The sequence below is a fragment of the Oncorhynchus keta genome, chromosome 13, assembly GCF_023373465.1.
Source record: "Oncorhynchus keta strain PuntledgeMale-10-30-2019 chromosome 13, Oket_V2, whole genome shotgun sequence".
Taxonomy (NCBI): Eukaryota; Metazoa; Chordata; class Actinopteri; order Salmoniformes; family Salmonidae; genus Oncorhynchus; species Oncorhynchus keta.
The window spans coordinates 34,281,418-34,305,638 of NC_068433.1; the positions used below are offsets into that span (position 1 = coordinate 34,281,418).

Consider the following 24,221-nt stretch of genomic DNA (forward strand, 5'->3'; position numbering starts at 1 on the left):
GGCTTTCGAATCTGTCAATCACTACATTCTTATCGGCAGACTCAACAGCCTTGTTTTCTCAAATGATTCCCTTGCCTGGTTCACCAACTACGTCTCTGATAGAGTTCAGTGTGTCAAATCGGAGAGCCTGTTGTCCAGACCTCTGGCAGTCTCTATGGGGGTGTCACAGGGTTCAAATCTCGGGCCGACTCTCTTCTCTGTATACATCAATGATGTCGCTCTTGCTGCTGGTGATTCTCTGATCCACCTCTACGCAGACGACACCATTCTGTATACCTCTGGCCCTTCTTTGGACACTGTGTTAACTAACCTCCAGACGAGCTTCAATGCCATACAACTCTCCTTCCGTGGCCTCCAACTGCACTTAAATGCAAGTAAAACTAAAAGCATGCTCCTCAACCGATCACTGCCCACACCTGCCCGCCCGTCCAGCATCACTACTCTGAACAGTTCTGACTTAGAATATGTGGACAACTACAAATACCTAGGTGTCTGGTTAGACTGTAAACTCTCCTTCCAGACTCACATTAAGCATCTCCAATCCAAAATTAAATCAAGAATCATCTTCCTATTTCGCAACAAAGCATCCTTCACTCATGCTGCCAAACATACCCTCGTAAAACTGGCCATCCTACCGATCCTGGACTTCGGTGATGTCATTTACAAAATAGCCTCCAACACTCTATTCAACAAATTGGATGCAGCCTATCACAGTGCCATCCGTTTTGCTGCCAAGGCCCCATATATTACCCACCACTGCGACCTGTATGCTCTTGTTGGTTGGCCCTTGCTTCATACTCGTCGCCAAACCCACTGGCTCCAGTTCATCTACAAGTCTCTGCTAGGTAAAGCTCTGCCTTATCTCAGCTCACTGGTCACCATAGCATCACCCTGCTCCAGCAGGTGTATTTCACTGGTCACCCCCAAAGCCAATTCCTCCTTTGGCCACCTTTCCTTCCAGTTCTCTGCTGCCAATGACTGGAACAAACTGCGAAAATCACTAAAGCTGGGGACTCATATCTCCCTCACTAGCTTTAAGCACCAGCTGTCAGAGCAGCTCACAGATCACTGCAACTGTACATAGCCCATCCAACTGCCTCATCCCCTACTGTATTTATTTATGTTGCTCCTTTGCACCCCAGTATCTCTACTTGCACTTTCATCTTTTGCACATCTACCATTCCAGTGTTAAATTGCTATATTGCAATTACTTCCCTTATCCTACCTCATTTGCACATATTATATATATACTTTTTTCCTGCTGTATTATTGACTGTATGTTTGTTTATTCCATGTGTAACTATGTGTTGTTGTATGTGTCGAACTGCTTTGCTTTATCTTGGCCAGGGGCCTGTTGCACAAAACTAGGATAAGGGATTAAGCCAGGATATCTTGGTGATCCTGGCTCAATTGATCCGTAATCCGGTTGCACTAAAGATGGATAGGGGGCAGGAGGATATGTTATGGTATAAATTACCATGGAGATTTATTCTGTGGAGCTAGCCTGCTCCAGACCAGGCTAAATTCCAGGATCTATTTAATCTCATCCCTAATGTCAGTCAGCAGTCACCACAAATGGAAACCAATAGTTATTTCACTGCTCACTATACATTGTTATCACATAACTAGACCCACTGTCATTATTTAAACGTTTGTGATCATTAATTTCAATGATTTTGGATAAAAATGATTTTTAGATGTTGCTATCATTAGATAATTTACAGTTTCCCATAGACTATATATAAAATGATAGAATATTAGGGCCACAGAGGGAAAAAAAGACAAGTCATAATATTGTAACCAGTTGTTTTAAAGGAGGACAGTTGTTAAAATGACAGATGCGGGGCATTTCGTGAAATTGTACTTCAGTATGGTTTCATAAACAAAGACATGCTGATGTGCCAGAATATTAAGTATCACATTGTCATAAGTATCAAAACTGTAAAAACAATATGTAGCTTTTCTGCAGAAAGAACCAGCCTCATAAATTTATGACTTTATCCTTTTTCTTCAGTGTGGCCCTAGTACTCTGTCATATAAACAAATACACATTCCATATGAATATAAAAACACAATGTGTAACATTATGTTCCTTTATTGAATAAGGACAAAACAAAGCAGGTAAACCATCAGCTCCTTTCGAAACTGAAGTCACAATACTTTGCCACGCAACAGGCCTGTTGCACAAAAGTAGAATTAAGACATCCGGGATAAATGACTCAGCTGAGCTCAATGAAGCCAAAACATGTGCGTCCAGGCTTAATTGGTTGCACAAAGACCAAGCCAGGATGAGCAGACACGGATTCATTAAGCCGGGTGAAACCAATCCTGGATAGGTGCGCGCTCACGGCTCACTCAAATAGACCCCGCCACAGATCACAGATTAACTGATTTACCATGGCAACTAGAGCCGCGTACTTTTCCCCGGCGGAAGCACAAATCCTCATGGAGGCATACGAGGAGGTAAAAGATATAATTAAGAAGAAAGGCAACACCGCCACAGTGATAAAGCAAAGAGAAAAAGCGTGGCAAAGTATTGCAGACCGCCTGAATGCGTAAGTAGTGCACAATTACACACTCACCGCTCCGCTGAAACATCACAATTACAATTCAAATATTTAATTCACATCTCCAAAAACGCAGTTGTACTGTAATTATGAAACGGTTAAATTTTTAATTGAAATGCACTGCAGATATGAGTGAAATTGTGTAAAGTAAGTCCATCACACTGTATAAAGCTATGATAAATTATTATTAAAGCCTTACATTATTATTTAACGTTACTACGCTCAGTACGGTTTAATCTTAGCCGTTGTACTCTGCTTCTTATGTTGTCCACCGTTTTTTTGTGTTTCTCCTGCTTTCATTAATGTAAAGCTGCTTTGACAGAATGAAACAATTGTGAAAAGTGCTATATAAATAAAATTTAATTGAATAAATAGATGAGCTATAATAATAATCACTTTAATTTATATAGCGCCTTTCAAAGGACCCAAGGTCGGTTGCTCACTGCACTGCAAAAATGTCTTTCTTACTTAGTATTTTTGTCTTGTTTTCAGTAAAAAAAAAATATCTAAAAAACATCTTGAATATTTTCTTGAGCAAAATTACCTAGGAAAATAAGCAAAAAAATCTGCCAGTGAAACGAGAACTTTTCTAAAATTAAGTGTTTATGGAAAAAGTAAACTTATTTCAAGAGAATTTTTATTATATTGACAGATTTTTTATTTGCTTGTTTTAAGCACACATTTACTTAAAGTTTATATTTTTTGTCTAAACTATACTTATTTTGCTAGGTCATTTAGCAAATCAAGAAAATACATCTTTATTTAAGTTTTTAAAAAATATATTTTTACTGAAAACAAGACAAATACCAAGTCATTTTTTGCAGTGTGACTCCATTAAATGTGTGTGTGTGTGTAGATTAAACATGAACGGGCCAAAACGGACATGGCAGCAGGTCAGAATCAAATACAAGAACATTCTGCAGAATGGTATGGTCCCTGACTAATATTTAACAAAGCACAAGCATATATTGTACCCAGAAGGTGCCTGCTCACACATTGTCTGTACTGTTTTAGCAGTGAAAAAGAATACCCACAGACAAGGCACGGGTGGTGGGTCACCAAAGGCTGACCTTACCCCAGCAGAGGACATGGCCTTGGAACTAAATAAAGGCAGGCCCGTCTTAGAGGGGATCCCTGGGGGGAAAGAGACGAGCATAGGTTCCTCCCAAGATGCCACCCGCTTCATTCAAGGTATGTCCTTCCATCTCTACATGGGATACAACCACATTCATATTGAATCAATTTGGACTGTCTGACTTTGGTTTACCTATTGCCTTGCAGTGTCTGGCAGCACTGTGTTCCTGTTAGAGCCACCAGCACAAGCACCAGACGATGCTGATCCAGTGAGTACTCCATCAAAGGCATACTGTAGGCCTGGCATGTCTTGTCTACTAGCTTCAATATGAATCCGATTAAATGTGATAGGGTGAAGGCCCCAGTGCAGCAGCAACAGCACATGATGGAGACGATGATGATGAGGAGGAGACCATCTCTCTGGATTCCAGAATAGTACTTTCCAGACTGTGAAAGTACTATTTACTCTACAATGGTGAGGAGTCCTCATCAAAATCAAAAAATCGAATTTCTTTTACAGGACCCAGATGCTATACAGTGGGAAAACCAGCCTGGCAACATAGTGCGTATTAATAAAAGGACACGACATCCTGCCAAATTCCAGCTGCGCTAATTGTATTGTGTTCACAGAGCTCACAAGCTATCAGAAAGTTGTATGGCAACCACCTCCGGCGCCAAATAGAACTGGCAGACATAGACATTCAGTACAAGAAGAAAAAGATGGAAAATCTTGCACTGGAGTCCGAAATAAAAAGAGGACAATTAGGAAACTGGACCTTGAAATAAAAAAACTTGAGAGGGAGGTGAGATATGCCTTCAATGTACACTGTATGCTAACTGTAACACAAATGTATTAATCATTATTTGTATTTCCTCCCCCAGCTCCAAGAAGATGACACAGCTCAAAATAAAAATTAGGTATATTCTCGTAAAGTCAAGTGAGCCATGACATATGAGCTCTTATTGTGAGCACACAGGACGGTGGCATCTTTCTAAGGTTTTTTTTTATTTTCCCAGCAATCAGTACAACCAAGTCATCGTTATAAGGCATCGCCCTCTTTTGCCCACCCCCCCCAGCACCAGGTGTGGCCACTAGCCTATATGAAGGCCCAAAATTGTGTGTTCCTTTCTGCTCTGACAATGGCATGCCCATTCGTGCGAGATGTGGTGGATGAAGAAGCACTTGTGCTGAGGAGAGCCTTCAGGCGAGAAAGGGTCTTCAGGGACCGGTTGGACCCACTGGCCTTCCCTGACGACCATCTATATGAAAGATACAGGTTTTCTGCAGATGGCATCAGGTATCTATGCAGACTACTGGGTCCCAGGATTAAGCACCGCACTGCACGGAGCCATGCACTGAGTGTGGAGCAAATGGTTTGTGTGGCCTTGCGCTTTTTTGCTAGTGGAGCCTTCCTGTACTCAGTGGGGGATGCAGAACAGCTGAACAAGGCCACAATTTGCCGCACAATAAGGAGTGTGTGTCTGGCTATCAAAGCATTAGCAGATGTCTTCATCTCCTTCCCTGGCCACAGAAGACTCTGTGACATCAAAGAGGAGTTCTATAGGATTGCAGGTAAGAGGATCTACAAATTACAGGACAACTGTTAACACATAGTAGGATACTCATTACTTTGTGTGACAGGTTTCCCCAATGTCATTGGTGCAGTGGACTGCACACACAAGGATAAAAGCCCCCTCAGGTGCCCATGAGGCCGATTTTTGTGAATAGGAAATCCTTTCACAGCATTAATGTTAAGGTGAACATAACTTTTTGATATTGTCCATTGACGAACACTCTGCATTGCCAGTGATGTGCATTGATTGGTGTAATATTCCTCATCTTATGATTTCAGATGGTCTGCAATGCTGACTGTGTGATCAGCAATGTTGTGGCAAAATGGCCTGGCTCAGTCCATGACTCCAGAATCTTTCGGGCCTCTGAAATCTATCAGTGCCTATCACAAGGTAAGCCACACAACCCCTATTTATAACCATCATGGCTGTGTCAAGAATATCACTGTGTTTATGAGGTAGTAATGATGAGATTTTGTGTTGACAGGTGAATTCTCTGGTGTGTTGCTGGGAGACAGGGGGTATGGCTGCCAGCCTTTTCTCCTGACACCTTTCACAGACCCTCAGGAAGCACAGCAGGCCTACAACCATGCCCATACCAGGGCCAGAGTTGAAATGACCTTTGGCCTCCTGAAGGCACGCTTTCACTGCCTTCACAAATTAAGGGTCAGCCCTGTTAGGGCATGTGATATTACTGTGGCTTGTGCTGTCCTCCACAATGTGGCCTGCCTGAGGAAGGAGAGGGCCCCCAGAGTGCCACCAGCCATGGACTGGGACAATCCGGCAATCTTCCCTGATGACGACAGTGGTCGGCTGCTGAGGGACCAATATGTGTTGAATTATTTTAGTTAGTATGTGTGCTTTCAATTTTGGTTAAATATGTCCTGCGGTGGCAGAGGAATTTGGGTTTTTTGGGTTCGTTTTTTACGAATTTGGCCTCTTATGATGTTTGTGCGGTATACTGTGTGTAATACAAGGCTGCAGGGAGGCTACTGCATCCATTCATTTGTCTGTTCAGTTGATGTGTATGGATTTGTCCTGCATTTATTTTAGTGTGCAGACATGCAGGGTGTGTTATATACAGACCTTTGAATGTGTATGTATCATTTTGTATAATATGCTTGGATTCTGTGCTTTCCATCTTGTAGAGTCACTGTGACTTCAGTTTCGAAAGGAGCTGATGGTTTACCTGCTTTGTTTTGTCCTTATTCAATAAAGGAACATAATGTTACACATTGTGTTTTTATATTCATATGGAATGTGTATTTGTTTATATGACAGAGTACTAGGGCCACACTGAAGAAAAAGGATAAAGTCATAAATTTGAGGCTGGTTCTTTCTGCAGAAAAGCTACATATTGTTTTTACAGTTTTGATACTTATGACAATGTGATACTTAATATTCTGGCACATCAGCATGTCTTTGTTTATGAAACCATACTGAAGTACAATTTCACGAAATGCCCCGCATCTGTCATTTTAACAACTGTCCTCCTTTAAAACAACTGGTTACAATATTATGACTTGTCTTTTTTTCCCTCTGTGGCCCTAATATTCTATCATTTTATATATAGTCTATGGGAAACTGTAAATTATCTAATGATAGCAACATCTAAAAATCATTTTTTATCCAAAATCATTGAAATTAATGATCACAAACGTTTAAATAATGACAGTGGGTCTAGTTATGTGATAACAATGTATAGTGAGCAGTGAAATAACTATTGGTTTCCATTTGTGGTGACTGCTGACTGACATTAGGGATGAGATTAAATAGATCCTGGAATTTAGCCTGGTCTGGAGCAGGCTAGCTCCACAGAATAAATCTCCATGGTAATTTATACCATAACATATCCTCCTGCCCCCTATCCATCTTTAGTGCAACCGGATTACGGATCAATTGAGCCAGGATCACCAAGATATCCTGGCCTAATCCCTTATCCTAGTTTTGTGCAACAGGCCCCAGAGCGTGAAATACACAAGATGTCATTATGGAGTTGAAACCAGGTGTGTGGGAAGACAAGACAAATGGAAAATGAAAAGTGGATCGATGATGGCTTGAAGACCGGCGACGCCGACCGCCGCCCGAACAAGGACAGGAACCAACTTCGGCGGAAGTCGTGACAGGTGAAATGTCCCTTTAAGGGCAAACTCATTAGCAAAACAAATCAACATGATGATGTGGCCAGTGACAATATCCAATAAGGTCCAATATCTGGAAGACCTGACTGCTGAAATGCAAAACATTTTTGGGACTGTATCAACAGCGGACTAATTAAAAAAATACCAGTTGTTGAGTGGATATTCCCTTTTATACCAGATCGTACAAATGCCAACACACATTACAAGTCAAGCTGTAACCCTTTAAAACTAAACCAAACAGGATAATTTAACAAAGGAAGTCATGCACGTCTTTTATTTATATTAAATTGTTTTCTGATTTTCTTTTGCTGTTTGACTGAAAGTGTGTGAGGTTTCAGAAGCGCGCACACTCACACTTCTCTGTTCTGTATAGACTGAACCTAGAACATGCAGCACATAGCTGACATTCTTTAAAGGTGTTGTAGGAGGCTGCATGCATGAGAAAATAACTTTGCACAACAACAAAAAATGTGGGTTAGCTGGCAGTTTGAGAGCGTTACAAACTCCAACGTTCTTGTCACACTTCTGCACAGTCCCCAACATGCCTCTAGAAATACCAAATGGAATGACCGCGTCGAATGTCTGACTGAAAAGGAGAGAAGATAGAGAAGGATAGAAGAGAGAGAGAACACTCCCCGTCCGTTTTTCCCTATCGTCCTCCTCTCGCTCTGTCTGTCCTCTGCTCTCCCCCTTTCTAGAAAACATGAAGGAAGAAAGAGAAGATAAGAATCCGGGGGGGACGAGTGTGAACAAGAGAAAGTTCGAGGAAAGCAAGAGAGGGGGACATTAATAGGCGGATGGAAGGAAGGAAGAAATTAAGGAAGGGATCTATCCAGCCATACAACACGATTAAACGAGACATGAACAAACTATATATTGACCTATATTAAACGTAGTTACTCGACTCTTCTCAACTTGTGACGTTTAAAACTATCTTAGGATAGTTGAATACGCAAACTTAGGCTATTAGGAACCAAGTTATCGTATTTTCTAATTCATACAGCAACTTCCAGCGTTGCAAGTCACAGCTCACCCCGGAAAAGGATTTAGCCCCAAGGACCAAGGGGCACCGAAGAGGGCAGGTCACCGCAGCCGGAGTTTAGGCGTTGCCACACGGCTTTGACCCGGAGCCATGGCCGGGGCGAAGCCAGGAGTCCACGCTCTGCAGCTCAAACCGGTGTCGGTTCACGACATACTAAAACGGGGGAGCAAGTTTATCAAATGGGATGAGGTTAGTAATATAGCCTAGTGGCTCTAAACGTGTTTGTTTGTTTGTGAGTGAGTGAGAGTTATAGCCTACATTTAGTTTTCTCGTTTTCCCCCAACCACACGTGTTCAAGTTGCATTCATTATAAAATAATAGCAGCATAGTTGATTTTATTGATAAATCCTTACTTTGTGGACTTTAGAGTTTACTATTATAGACACTGCAGGCCAGAGGCTGTAGTAGGTAGGTATGTCCCTACAGGACTGGTATAGGCTAGGCTACATGTCAACCCTATTCCCTGTACCAGGGATCAACTAGATTTAGCTGCAGGACAATTTATTTTGTTGTTGGGGGGGACTGGAACATAATTACAAGCAATTTTACCTAAAACAACCATTTCAAACCTTGCTTACATTTATATATGGTCACATATGGTCATATCTCTTGATGGGCCAAATAAAATCACCCGCAGACCGCAAGTTGGGGGACCCCTGCCCTATACTTTTGACCTATCCCTATTGGCTCTGGTCAAAAGTAGTGCACTATATAGGAAATGGGTTGCCATTTGGCATGTACCCATTGGACTGTCCTGCATACCTATACCTATCCTGCAATAGATCGGCCAAGCTCTGCTCTCCTTTGAATTCTTGTCAAGCAAGTTTTTCCACCACTCAGGTTTTTTAGACAACCCGACTACAAAGCCATTTTTCTTTCACACTTTTGGCCTACTCTCTCTTTCTGTTCTAGCACCATTTTGTCACTGCTTTCCCAAGGAATTTCGATAGACAGTCGGAGTCAATGGAATGATACATGGCAAATTATAATTTTTATCTCAACATAGGAGAGACAGACTTTGTGAATTGAGTTTCTGAATGAACATTCCATAGGCCTACTCTTCCAAACCATGTCGACATAGCCTAGGCTGAAACACCCACATTTCTATGTCCCTAACTCTAAGACATTTTAGGACTATTTTAGTACTTCCTGTTTCAGGTAGACGGTTGTTAATCTGGAAACAATATTTTTTGTATTTTAATAAAGCAAGACAACCCAAATATGTAATGTTTTACTGGAAATTCAAAGATCTCCCCACTGGATTGGCCCTACTCTCTCTTCCATGTATTTTCACCCCTCCTTGCCTGGCAACCGTGGACTGTGTGTGTGTGAGAGAGAGATATATTACGTTTCATTGTCAGTATTTTAGAGGAGGGCGCCTGAAGCATTTTACTGCTTTAAGGGTGTCAATAGGAAAACATATTTTTGCAAACAGACAGAAAGAATGAATAGACTACAAATAAAATAAAAATATATTTGTCACATGCGCGGAAGGTGTAGTAGACCTTACCGTGAAATGCTTACAAGCCCTTAACCAACCAATGTTCAAGAAATAGAGTTAAGAAAATATTTACTAAATAGACTAAAGTAAAAAGTAATACAATAAAATAACGAGGCTATATACAGGGGGTACCTGTACAGGTTAGTCGAGTTAATTTGTACATGTAGGTAGGGGTAAAATGATTATGCATAGATAATAAACAGTGAGTAACATCAGTGTAAAAACAAAGGGGGAGGTCAATGTAAATAGTCCATGTGGCCAGTTGATTGTATGTTCATCAGTCTTATGGTTTGGGGGTAGAAGCTGTTAAGAAGCCTTTTGGACCTAGACTTGGCACACTGGTACCGCTTGCTGGAGAGAACATTCTATGACTAGGGTGGCTGGAGTCTTTGGCAATTCTTAGGGCCTTCCTCTGACACCGCTTGGTATAGAGGTCCTGGATGGCATTTACATTCCTTCTCTCACTCTCCCACTCTCTGTCTTCTCTCTCTGTTTCTTTCTTCCTCCTCAGTCTCACTTCATCGATCTTTCTTGCTTTCTCTCCTTTCCCTCTCTTTAATTTATCTATTTCACTCTCTTCCTCTATCTCTCTCTCTCTCCCCTCCCTCCTCTTTCTCTCTTCCTCCTTACTCCGAGGGAATTCCCTGGAAGTTGTTAGGTCTGTGATTAACTTTGCGAACTGCAAGGGACAATGTTCACATTTCTCTTTCTCCACTCCCTCTTTTGCCTCCTTATATCCCTTTCTCATTTGCTTTCCCTCTGCAGAGAGAAACAGAACTGATATGAGGAGACTAACTTGTAGGAGAAGGAAAAAGAGAAAAAAAAGTGTCAGAGAAAGAGGAGGAGTGTGGGAGAGGAAAGAGAGGGAATGTGAGAGAGCAACATTTCACGTTGTTCAGTCCCCAAATAAGGACATCTGATTTGATAAAATGGGAAAGAGCTGAGAATCTAGTCTCAAGTTAATACCAGGCCCACACACACACACACACACTGTAGAAAGACATGCAAGCACATTTCTCCACCTACAGTGAGTCAATGTGTGTGTGTGGTGTGTGTTTCACTCTGAATTACTTCCTGTCTCAGCTTGTTGTGCTCTCTGGAGCCAAAACTACTTTCCCAGCCCTCCCTACCTTCTCCCTCCAACCCGCTTCCTCCCTCCCTCTTTCCCCCATCCCTCCCACCCTTCCTACACCCCCTTCCCTCTCTTTCCCTCCTCTCTCTCCCTCCTTCCCTCCCAGCCTTCTTCCATCTCTCGCTCCTTCCCCTATTCCTCAACACTATCCATTCTGCTCCTCAATTTAGTTATATCACAGTTGAATTCAGTAAAAATTATTATGTGTAACAGAGAGAGAACCTCTACATACTGTTGCACCAAATACCTCTGTGAGTTCAACCCTGAACCCTTGTCTCTCGCTGTCACACACACACATACACACACACACACACACACACACACACACACACACACACACACACACACACACACACACACACACACACACACACACACACACACACACACACACCCTGGACAGTACAGTTTAGTGTACTCCGGACTCAAGAACGTCACTAGAATGTGAATCTGGTGGTACCATATTCTAGTGTTACGATACCAGAATTTTTCCTTCGAAACCAAACCTTACTGTCATGATACTCGATACCAAAACGATACCATAGCAAAAAAAAACAAGGCATATTAGCCAAGTCACAAAATCGCACTTGATCCAGACAGATCAATTCAGGTACTGCTCTGTTCAATCGTTGGTCATCTTTTGAGTTCAATATCATTACATTTGAAATGTTTTATGTCTACATTTTTCAGAGACAGCTATGTATGTGTGCATTCATGAATCAAATATGCAATCATACAATCAATTTCACTTTGGTAAAAACAATCTAACTACATTGAACAAAAAATATAAATGCAGGTACTTCAAAGATTTTACTGAATTATAGTTCTTATAAGGAAACCAGCCAATTAAAATAAATAAATTAGTCAATTTCTATGGATTTCACATGACTGGGAATGTAGATATGCATATGTTGGTCACAGATACCTTAAAAAAATTGTGACATGAATCAGAAACCCAGTCAGTGTCGGGTGTAACCACCATTTGCCTCATGCAGCCCGACACATCGCCTTCGCATAGAGTTGATCAGGCCGTTGATTGTGGCCTGTGGAATGTAGTCCCACTCCTCTTCAATGACTGTGTGAAGTTGCTGGATATTGGCAGGAACTGGAACGCGCTGTTGTACACGTCAATCCAGAGCCTCCCAAACATGCTGAATGGGTGACATGTCTAGTGAGCATGCAGGCCATGTAAAAACTGGGACATTTTCAAATTCCTGGAATTGTATACAGATCATTGCAACATGGGGCCGTGCATTATCATGCTGAAACATGAGGTGATTGCGTCAGATTAATGGCACAACAATGGGCCTCGGGATCACGTCACGGTATCTCTGTGCATTCAAATTAACATCGAAAAAATTTAATTGTGTCTGCTTTCCGTAGCTTATGCCTGCCCATACCATAACCCCACTGCCACCAATGTTGTCATCAGCAAAACGCTCACCCACACAATGCCACACTCTGCCATCTGGCCGGTACAGTTGAAACCGGGATTCATCTGTGAAGAAGACACTTCCCCAGCATACCAGTGGCCATCGGAGGTGAGCATTAGCCCAATGAAGTTGCTCACGACGCCGAACAACAGTCAGGTCAAGATCCTGGTGAGGCTATACACAGCCAAAACAGAAAGCTAAATGCGATCAAAGCAGCACCACCCCCTCAAGAGTCTGAGCCTGCCTGGCAGGGGTTGGTCCAACAAAGTCAAAGCCCCCAAATGTTTGAGCATAATATACATGGAATTTCTCAATGCTGCTAATGAGAACCTTGAAGACCTTGTATGTATAGATGGTTGGAATTCCAATTCCACCTAGGTAGTGGCAGTGCTGGCAACACTAGCTGCAGTAACCCATGGGGAATCGGTCACACTCTGACAATCAGAGTGGGAGCAAATGATTGTGGCCCTGGTGGCACAAAATGATCAGATGGTCTGACTGCACAGAGATGCTTGGGAAAATGGTCACAGCGGGAGACCAGCATGTGTGTGTTTCAGGGGAAGGGGTTGTATCTGAGCTCCATCAGCTAGGACTTGACATTGGTTAATCAAATCTCCCCATTCTTGCTCAATGTTGCATGCCTTCTCAAACAGCTACAACTGTATATGCATTCGCACATCAAGTCTTCTCTTGAGTTGGGCTCGGAACAACTGTTGAACATCTGAGTTTGTGGTTGTTTGTGGGGGAAGGGTGGGGAGTGTGTATGAGTGTGTGTATGTATCCCACATCTGTTGCTATGGGTTAATGATGTTAGGGACAATATAGGATGAATCACAAGAATTGCTTGCCAAAATAATAATTGCTTTTATTTCACCTTTATTTAACCAGCTAGGCAAGTTGAGAACAAGGTCTCATTTATCTGGCCAAGATAAAGCAAAGCAGTTCGACACATACAACGACACAGAGTTACACATGGAGTAAAACAAACATACAGTCAATAATATAGTAAAAACAAGTCTATATACGATGTGAGCAAATGAGGTGAGATAAGGGAGGTAAAGGCAAAAAAAACGCCATGGTGGCAAAGTAAATACAATATAGCAAGTAAAACACTGGAATGGTAGATTTGCATTGGAAGAATGTGCAAAGTAGAAACAAAAATAATGGGGTGCAAAGGAGCAATAAATAAATAAATAAATAAATACAGTAGGGAAAGAGGTAGTTATTTGGGCTAAATTATAGGTGGGCTATGTACAAGTGCAGTAATCTGTGAGCTGCTCTGACAGTTGGTGCTTAAAGCTAGTGAGGGAGATAAGTGTTTCCAGTTTCAGAGATTTTTGTAGTTCGTCCCAGTCATTGGCAGCAGAGAACTGGAAGGAGAGGCGGCCAAAGAAAGAATTGGTTTTGGGGGTGACCAGAGAGATATACCTGCTGGAGTGCGTGCTACAGGTGGGTGATGCTATGGTGACCAGCGAGCTGAGATAATGGGGGACTTTACCTAGCAGGGTCTTGTAGATGACATGGAGCCAGTGGGTTTGGCGACGAGTATGAAGCGAGGTCCAGCCAACGAGAGCATACAGGTCGCAATGGTGGGTAGTATATGGGGCTTTGGTGACAAAATGGATTGCACTGTGATAGACTGCATCCAATTTGTTGAGTAGGGTATTGGAGGCTATTTTGTAAATGACATCGCCGAAGTCGAGGATTTGTAGGATAGTCAGTTTTACAAGGGTATGTTTGGCAGCATGAGAGAAGGATGCTTTGTTGCGATATAGGAAGCCAATTTTAGATTTAATTTGTATACATCATTGATGTATACAGAGAAGGGAGTCGGTCCAAGAATTGAACCCTGTGGCACCCCCATAGAGACTGCCAGAGGTCCTGACAGCAGATCCTCCGATTTGACACACTGAACTCTATCAGAGAAGTAGTTGGTGAACCAGGCGAGGCAATCATTTGAGAAACCAAGGCTGTCGAGTCTGCCGATGAGGATGTGGTGATTGACAGAGACGAAAGCCTTGGTCAGATCAATGAATACGGCTGCACAGTAATGTTTCTTATCGATGGCGGTTAAGATATCGTTTAGGACCTTGAGCGTGGCTGAGGTGCACCCATGACCAGCTCAGAAACCAGATTGCATAGCAGAGAAAGTATGGTGAGATTCGAAATGGTCGGTAATCTGTGTTTTGACTTTGCTTTCGAAGACCTTAGAAAGGCAGGGTAGAATAGATAGGTCTGTAGCAGTTTGGGTCAAGAGTATCCCCCCTTTGAAGAGGGGGATGACCGCAGCTGCTTTCCAATCTTTGGGAATCTCAGACGACACGAAAGAGAGGTTGAACAGGCTAGTAATAGGGGTGGCAGTAATTTTGGCAGATAATTGTAGAAAGAAAGGGTCCAGATTGTCTAGCTCGGCTGATTTGTAGGGGTCCAGATTTTGCAGCTCTTTCAGCACATCAGCTGACTGGATTTGGGAGAAGGAGAAATGGAGAAGGCTTGGGCGAGTTGCTGTGGGGGGTGCAGTGCTGTTGACCGGGGTAGGAGTAGCCAGGTGGAAAGCATGGCCAGCCGTAGAAAAATGCTTATTGAAATTCTCAATTATAGTGGATTTATCAGTGGTGACAGTGTTTCTATCTTCAGTGCAGTGGGCAGCTGGGAGGAGGTGTTCTTATTGTTCTTATTCTCAATGGACTTTACAGGCTTTTCTAACTGGCTGTGTTTAATGGTTTCTAGCTTCCTTGAACAGCTGCATATCACGGGGGCTGTTCGACGCTAATGCAGAACGCCATAGGATGTTTTTGTGTTGGTTAAGGGCAGTCAGGTCTGGGGAGAACCAAGGGCTATATCTGTTCCTGGTTCTAAATTTCTTGAATGGGGCATGCTTATTTAAAATGGTTAGGAAGGCATTTAAAAAAAATATCCAGGCATTTTCTACTGACGGGATGAGATCAATATCCTTCCAGGATACCCCGGCCAAGTCGATGAGAAAGGCCTTCTCGCTGAAGTTTTTCAGGGAGCGTTTAACAGTGGTTAGGATGATATCTATGAGGGTGCCCGTGTTTAAGGCTTTGGGGAGGTACCTGGTAGGTTCATTGATAATTTGTGTAATTTGTGTGAGATTGAGGACATAAAGTTTAGATTGTAGCAGGCGGTCTATAGCAGGTGGCAATGGTGAGAGAATTGTTTTTAGAGTGGTGGATTTTTAAAGGTAGAATTTCAAATTGTTTGGGTACAGACCTGGATAGTAGGACAGAACTCTGCAGGCTATCTTTGCAGTAGATTGCAACACCGCCCCCTTTGGCAGTTCTATTTTGAAGGAAAATGTTGTTGTTTGGGATGAAAATTTCTGAATTTTTGGTGGTCTTCCTAAACCAGGATTCAGACACAGCTAGAACATCTGGGTTGGCAGAGTGTGCTAAAGCAGTGAATAAAACACACTTAGTGAGGAGGCTTCTAATGTTACCATGCATGAAACCAAGGCTATTACGGTTACAGAAGTCATCAAAAGAGAGCGCCTTGGGAATAGGAGTGGAGCTAGGCACTGCAGGGCCTGGATTCACCTCTGCATCGCCAGAGGAACAGAGGAGGAGTAGGATAAGGGTACAGCTAAAAGCAATAAGAATTGGTTGTCTAGAACGTCTGTAACAGAGAGTAAAAGGAGGTTTCTGGGGGTGATAAAATAGCATCAAGGTATAATGTACAGACAAAGGTATGGTAGGATGTGAATACAGTGGAGGTAAACCTAGGTATTGAGTGATGATGAGAGAGATATTGTCTCTAGAAACATCATTGAAACCAGGAGATGTCATCGCATGTGTGGGTGGTGGAACTAATAGTTTGGATAAGGTATAGTGAGCATGACTAGAGGCTCTACAGTGAAATAAGCCAATAAACACTAACCAGAACAGCAATGGACAAGGCATATTGACATTAAGGAGAGGCATGCTTAGTCGAGTGATCAAAAGGGTCCAGTGAGTAGTGAGGTTGGTTGGGGTCACGGCGATTTAGACAGCTAGCCGGGCCATCGGTAGCAAGCTAGCATAGGATGGAGGTCTGTTATTAGCCACCTTGTGCGTTTCCGTCGGTAGGATTAGAGGGGTTCCGTGTGGTAGAGGGGACGAATCCAATTCGCAAAAAAACACAAAAAAACCCAATAGATATAGTTAGAGGTCCAAGAAAAATACAAAATAAAATAAATAAATATATTGTCCGATAGGTCTATTCAGATAGCAGCCGATAAGACAGCTAACGGTTTGCGGACCGCAGATGGGCGTTCAGGTAACTCCGCGACGGAGGAGCCAGCCAGACAACTCCCTCGGGCAGACCACGTCTGCAGTCCAGCTGTGAAGGCCCGGTGGGGCTCCGCGTTGGCAGTAAAACGGGTCCGGATAGGTGATTGTAGCCCAGGAGTGACTGATGGAACTCTTCAGCTGGCTAGCTCCGAAATAATTTATGTTTGCTCCGGAATCGACGAATGCCGATAGTCACACGGATGGCAGCTAGCTAGCTGCGAGATCCAGGTATAAATGTCCAGAGTTAGCAGTTGAAATCCGGGGACTTGGAGAGAAAAAGGTCCGAGCCGCGCCGTACAAAACTGGCGATAGATTTTTGAGCTAAAGGATAGCTGATGACCACAAACCGTGGTTGGCTGAATACTAACGATTAGCCAGTAAAGAAGCTAACTAGCTTCTGATTAGCTTCAGGCTAAAAATGTAATTGTTGTAATGCCAATCCTGGTTATAGGTAACAATCCTTTGTATGAACTGCTGACATTGTTACACATATTAATTAATTGTGGAAATAAATTAAGATATGCAAGACTTTTTAATTTACAGTACCAGTCAAAAGTTTGGACACCTCATTCCTAGGATTTGTCTTTCTTTTGACTATTTTCTACATTGTAAAATATTAGTGAAGACATCAAAACTACGAAATACCATATATGCAATCATGTAGTAACCATTTTTTTATACTTTAGATTCTTCAAAGTAGCCACCCTTTGCCTTGATTGCTTTGCACACTTTTGGCATTCTCTCAACCAGCTTCATGAGGTATGCATTTCAATTAACAGGTGTGCCTTGTTAATTTGTGGAATTTCTTTCCTTAATCCGTTCGAGCCAATCAGCCCTATCTTGTCACAATACATCTATCTTCTGTATACAAACCCTATTTGGTAAAATACCATATTAGTCCATATTATGGGAAGAACAGCTCAAAATAAGCAAAGAGAAATGTCAGTCCATCATTACTTTAAGACATGGTCAGTCATCTGGAAAATTTCAAGAACTTTGAAAGTGCAGTTGCAAAAATCATCAAGTGCTATTATGAAACTTTGACTGGTACTGTAGTTTTATAAAAAATTACAACTTTTTAAAATGTTTCACTATTTTTATGAAATTCCCTGAGGATGATGGTCCTCCCCATCCTCATCTGAGGAGCCTCCACTGCTCTAGAGACATTGCGCAATGTGGGAATTGAGTACGAACGAAGTGGAATTCAAATAATTTAACGGATGTCTGACATTTAAAACCCCCCGAAAAATAACCAACATTTTGGTTAATCTCTCAGCACTATTAACCAGTAATGACATTCATGAGACAAGGGTGGTGGAGCCCTATTCTCACAATCAGTTCGCTGAGGTAATAGATTATTTTTAGGAGGGACGTGAGAGAGAGACCGATTTTTTTTTAAAAATTTTTAAATTTTTTAAAAGTGAAGTAATAATGTTTTGGTGGCAATCAGCATTAAAATCAGCTTATTTTGCGTTATGGTTTGCATATTATAATAAACAAAGTACTAGTGCAGTGAATTGATGTTAGATTCAGCTGTAAGCTGGCACGAAAAGTTAGCCTAAAGCTGAGAGAGGGGAGTAGAATAGCATAGGCCTGTCGGCCATCAGGGAAGCAGTCAGAACCGTGCACTAGACCTATCTATCGGCAATCAAAAGCTGTATCTCGCAATTCCTTGGCTTGCATTGTCTCGCAACTTCAGTAAATCAGGGCCTGTTATCAATGAATAGGCTAGGATATTGAGATGAGCACTCACACAGTATCTGCACAGGTTCGCTTCCAGTGATCACTGGCGGCAGGGTAGCCTAGTGGTTAGAGCGTTGGACTAGTAACCGGAAGGTTGCAAGTTCAAACCCCCGAGCTGACAAGGTACAAATCTGTCGTTCTGCCCCTGAACAGGCAGTTAACCCACTGTTCCTAGGCCGTCATTGAAAATAAGAATTTGTTCTTAACTGACTTGCCTAGTTAAATAAAGGTAAAATAAAAAATACAAAAATCACATCGTGGTAGCCAGGGCACCAAAACTGCAGAAAAGTTGATCCATGCTCTTAGATCTTGCGGAAATTAACCCACTATGCTGTTTACTTACTCCATCTGCGTCATCCATTTTTGGACGGTCGTTAACAATCCCATTTTTGTTCAAACATTTAGACCCCTACCGTGCAATACTACAATATTCCCTCAATAGGCCTTGTTCAAATGTAATCCGCTGTAATGGGAATATTGTAGAATTTAGGATGCAGCTCTAGTGGATTATCTGAAAGTGAAATGTCTATCATAGATAGATAGGCTTCTGAATGTTCTTTATGATTAAAGAGATGAAGGGAGAGACAGAGGGACTGACATGATGACTGAATAAGTTAGGAAGGAGGGAGGGAGAAAAGAGTTTGTTAAAGAGTTACACCACACAGTGAATCAAGCCATTAGTCTCACAGATGGGTGAGAAACGTAGAGGAAGGGAGGGAGGAAATGGGAGAAACCTGCCACTGTTTGTCTAAGTGAGTCACACCACTTAGTGAAACACGGAGTTAACATGAGAGATGAATGGAGAAGGAAGAGTGGTTGAGCCAGAGGGGAAAAGAAAGAGAGAGAAAGGTCGTAGGTCAAACTCAGATGTGAAGTGAAGCATTTTGGGATTGACATAAGTATTCTGCTTCTCACCACCCCTCTGTTCCCCCTCCTCCTCATTCCTCTCTTTCTCACGCTCTCTTTCTTTAGTTTATTTAGTAAATATTTTCTTAACTCTATTTTCTTAACTGCATTGTTGGTAATGGGATTGTAAAGTAAGCATTTCACGGTAAGAATACCTGTTGTATTCAGCACGTGAAAAATAACATTTGATTTCCTGTACCCACTCTCTTTGTCCTTATTTGTGCTCTATAGCTGTCTCTCTCTCCCTCTCTGTCTTTTTCTCTTTTCATTCTCTCTGTCTGTCATTTTCTCTCCTTCTCTGTGTCATTTCTTTCCCTACCCTTGTTGTTATTCTCACGGTCTCGGTCTTCCTCTCCTCATTCCCTCTTGCTCTTTTTCTTTACCACTTTGACTCCTTTCTCTCTCCATCTCTCTTTCCCTCTCGTTATCTTTCGCTTAATTATTTTCCTGTCGTCCCTTCCCCTCTAACCCCTTTCCTCTCCTCACCAGAGTCCAAAGGTTATAGACTGTCATCAACCTTTGTTGCCAAAACAGCCACACACACACACAGTCTGGTTGTCCCTGTATAATAACTGGTTTATTAGAGGTGCTGAAAACCCAGACTTGACCTTTTATAGTGAATATAATGAAAACATTCTGCCCCTCTCTCCCCCGTCCCCTCCCCTCTTTTCCTCTCTCTACCGCTCTTCTCTCACCCTCTTTTTCTTTGGTAGTATTCTCACTGAATAGAGTTATCTGGACAAAATGTCAATTTACATACACGTTTCAATTCCCATTAGCGACTAGAATATCACGAGCCGAGAGAGGGTTAGCTAGCTAGGTACTAGTTAAAGTTAAGCAAGCAACTCTTCATGCAACTCTTCAAGCATCTACCATATTATACACGTAATTATTGCAACAAAACCATATTACACTCTTGAATAATGCAACAATTCACAAGCAAGTGCAGACAATTAACGGGTTTATTTTCTCATCTGTACACTCATTACATTTTAGCTTCGCTGATTAAAGCACAGCGTTACTGCTAGTTAAAGCTAAATGACAGGTCTTCATCAAGTAACGTTAGCCTATCAAAAATGAACGATTATCCTGCTAATACGAATATATAAATACAATAGGCCTACCTTACCACATGCTTAATTTTGATCAATATCATGGAAATCAGGCTACATGTGGTAAAAGCAAATTGCGACTGAAAACGTGGGTATAATTCACTGAGGAGTTGAGCTGGGAAGCCCATTCCCGGCAAAAATAAAATACATATAGATCATACATATAAGTTATGTTTTTTCATTTGAAGCATCTTGTGGTGATTTCCATCTCTTCATGTTGCAGAGATCAGCACAGCAGGGCTGCCTGCAAACGTGTGTGCGATCTGGCATTTGCCCCAGCACTTTTGGTTTGGTTTAATAAAATATATTGCATATTTATCTTTTATTTAACTAGCCAAGTCAGTTAAGAACAAATTCTTATTTTCAATGACGGCCTAGGAACACTGGGTTAACTGCCTTGTTCAGGGGCAGAACGACAGATTTTTACCTTGTCAGCTCGGGGATTCGATCTTGCAACCTTTCGGTTACAAGTCCAACGCTATAACCACTAGGCTACCTACCACCCCATTAAAAAAACAGTTGTTTCTACTGATTCGCCTCTTGATTTGTTTGACAGGATTTTATCCTCCTTAGGGCCAGGAGTTTTTCCAGGAGTTTATTATTTTGTTTTATCATATAACCTGATTAGAAAAAATCTGGTCCCATCATAGCCCATATAAAACTGTTTTTTTTTTACAGCTGATTTATTACTATGTTATACCCTGTTATTTCCTGGTTAGGTTAGTCTACCAGATCAGGAACTCTGGGCCCCAGGAAAACAATTTCCCCTCCACCACTCTGGGACCTGTGAAATCACCGCACAATGTTACAAATGAAAAAACATATTGTATTTGAATTATCTACTATCTCAAAATGTTGACTGATGTAGTTTGACTTGCGTATGTCAACATTTTTGATAGTAATTGACATTAAAAAAAGATGCCACAAGATGCTTCAAATGAAAAAATATAACTTATGATCTATATGTATTTTATTTTCGGTGGGAATGGGCTTCCTTAGTTTTTTTCCGCGGCCAGATGACAGTTACTTCTACAATTTCGGAATGTAACAGGCTGTTACTTCAATTTCAGGTAAAACCTCAATAAAACAATCTCAAATAAAATGGAATTCAGGAGAATGTTTATACATTTCAGCTGTTTCAAAAACATTGCTCTGTTATTACCATATACAGTGCCTTCAGAACGTATTCACACCTCTTGACTTTCTCCACATTTTATTGTTACAGCCTAATTTAAATGTATTACATTGAGATTTTGTGTCACTGGCCTACACACGGGCGGAAGGGTAGTGGTTAGAGCATTGGATCCTAGGCCGTCATTGAAAATGAGAATTTGTTCTTAACTGACTTGCCTAGTTAAATAAAGGTTAAAAAAAAATACCCCATAATGTCAGTGGAATTATGTTTTTTGACATTTTTATAAATGAATGACAAATGAAAAGCTGAAATGTCTTGTGTCAATTAGTATTCAGCCCCTTTGCCATGGCAAGCCTAAATAAGTTCACGTGTAAAAATGTGCTAAACTCACATAAATTGCATGCACTGTGTTTCAACATGGTGAATTTATCAATTACACTTTGGATGGTGTATCAATACACCAAGTCACGACAAAGATACAGGCGTCATTCCTAGAGGTCGACCGATTAATCGGAATGGCCTATTAATTAGGGCCGATTAAAAATAAATAAATAAAAAAGTTTTCATAACAATCGGTAATCTGCATTTTTGGACGCTGATTACATTGCCCTCCACGAGGAGACTGCATGGCAGGCTGACTACCTGTTATGCTAGTGCAGCAAGGAGCCAAGGTAAGGTGCAAGCTAGCATTAAATGTATCTTATAAAAAACTATCCATCTTAACATAATCACAAGTTAACTACACATGATGATGATATTTACTAGTTTATCTAGCTTGTCCTGCGTTGCATATAATCAATGCGGTGCCTGTTAATTTATCATTGAATCATACCCTACTTCACCAACTGTAACGGCGTTCTTCATTTGTCAAAAGAGAGTCGGACCGAAATGCAGCGTAGTGGTTACTCATGACTTTAATAGAAAAAGTGACACATGAAATAACTATACAAAATACAAAACATCAAACGGAACGTGAAATCTAATTACAGCCTATCTGGTGAAACTAAACAGAGACAGGAACAATCACCCACGAAATACAAAGCGAAACCAGGCTACCTAAATACGGTTCCCAATCAGAGACAACGAGAATCACCTGACTCAGATTGAGAACCGCCTCAGGCAGCCAAGCCCATACAACACCCCTACTCAGCCGCAATCCCAATAATACAAAATCCCCAATACGAAATACAACAACATAAACCCATGTCACACCCTGGTCTGACCAAATAATAAAGAAAACACAAAATACAATGACCAAGGCGTGACAACAACAGGGTGATTTAACAAGTGCATTTGCGAAAAAGCACTGTCGTTGCACCAATGTGTACCTAACCATAAACATCAACGCCTTTCTTAAAATCAATATGCAAGTATATATTTTTAAACCTGCATATTTAGTTAATATTGCCTGCTAACATGAATTTATTTTCTGTCACTTGTCTTGCGTATTGTACAACAGAGTCAGGTTATATGCAGCAGTTTGGGCCGCATGGTTCGTTGCGAACTGTGTGAAGACTATTTCTTCCTAACATAGACAGCCAACGTCGCGAAACGGGGGATGATTTAACAAAAGAGCATTTGCGAAAAAAGCACAATCGTTGCACGAATGTACCTAACCATAAACATCAATGCCTTTCTTAAAATCAATACTCAGAAGTATATTTTTTTAAACCTGCATATTTAGCTGAAAGAAATCCAGGTTAGCAGGCAATATTAAACTAGGGAAATTGTGTCACTTCTCTTGCGTTCATTGTACGCAGAGTCAGGGTATATGCAACAGTTTGGGCCGCCTGGCTCGTTGCGAACTAATTTGCCAGAATTTTACGTAATTATGACATAACATTGAAGGTTGTGCAATGTACATTTACATTTACATTTAAGTCATTTAGCAGACGCTCTTATCCAGAGCGACTTACAAATTGGTGCATTCACCTTATGACATCCAGTGGAACAGCCACTTTACAATAGTGCATCTAAATCTTTTAAGGGGGGGGGGGGTGAGAAGGATTACTTTATCCTATCCTAGGTATTCCTTAAAGAGGTGGGGTTTCAGGTGTCTCCGGAAGGTGGTGATTGACTCCGCTGTCCTGGCGTCGTGAGGGAGTGTGTTCCACCATTGGGGAGCCAGAGCAGCGAACAGTTTTGACTGGGCTGAGCGGGAACTGTACTTCCTCAGTGGTAGGGAGGCGAGCAGGCCAGAGGTGGTTGAACGCAGTGCCCTTGTTTGGGTGTAGGGCCTGATCAGAGCCTGGAGGTACTGAGGTGCCGTTCCCCTCACAGCTCCGTAGGCAAGCACCATGGTCTTGTAGCGGATGCGAGCTTCAACTGGAAGCCAGTGGAGAGAGCGGAGGAGCGGGGTGACGTGAGAGAACTTGGGAAGGTTGAACACCAGACGGGCTGCGGCATTCTGGATGAGTTGTAGGGGTTTAATGGCACAGGCAGGGAGCCCAGCCAACAGCGAGTTGCAGTAATCCAGACGGGAGATGACAAGTGCCTGGATTAGGACCTGCGCCGCTTCCTGTGTGAGGCAGGGTCGTACTCTGCGGATGTTGTAGAGCATGAACCTACAGGAAC

The 24,221-nt window shown here is 41.9% G+C and overlaps 1 protein-coding gene across 2 annotated transcripts in view; it reads left to right on the top strand.

The window, feature by feature from the left end:
- Window positions 1-8,041: 8,041 nt before the first annotated feature.
- LOC118392239 (1-phosphatidylinositol 4,5-bisphosphate phosphodiesterase beta-3) overlaps window positions 8,042-24,221 on the top strand; it is a 126,487-nt gene continuing 110,307 nt past the window's right edge. For both annotated transcript variants that reach the window (XM_035784016.2, XM_035784017.2), the window contains exon 1: window positions 8,042-8,585. In XM_035784016.2, the coding sequence (XP_035639909.1) occupies window positions 8,487-8,585 (99 nt within the window). In that variant the 5' untranslated portion in view covers window positions 8,042-8,486. The remainder of the gene's footprint in view (window positions 8,586-24,221) is intronic.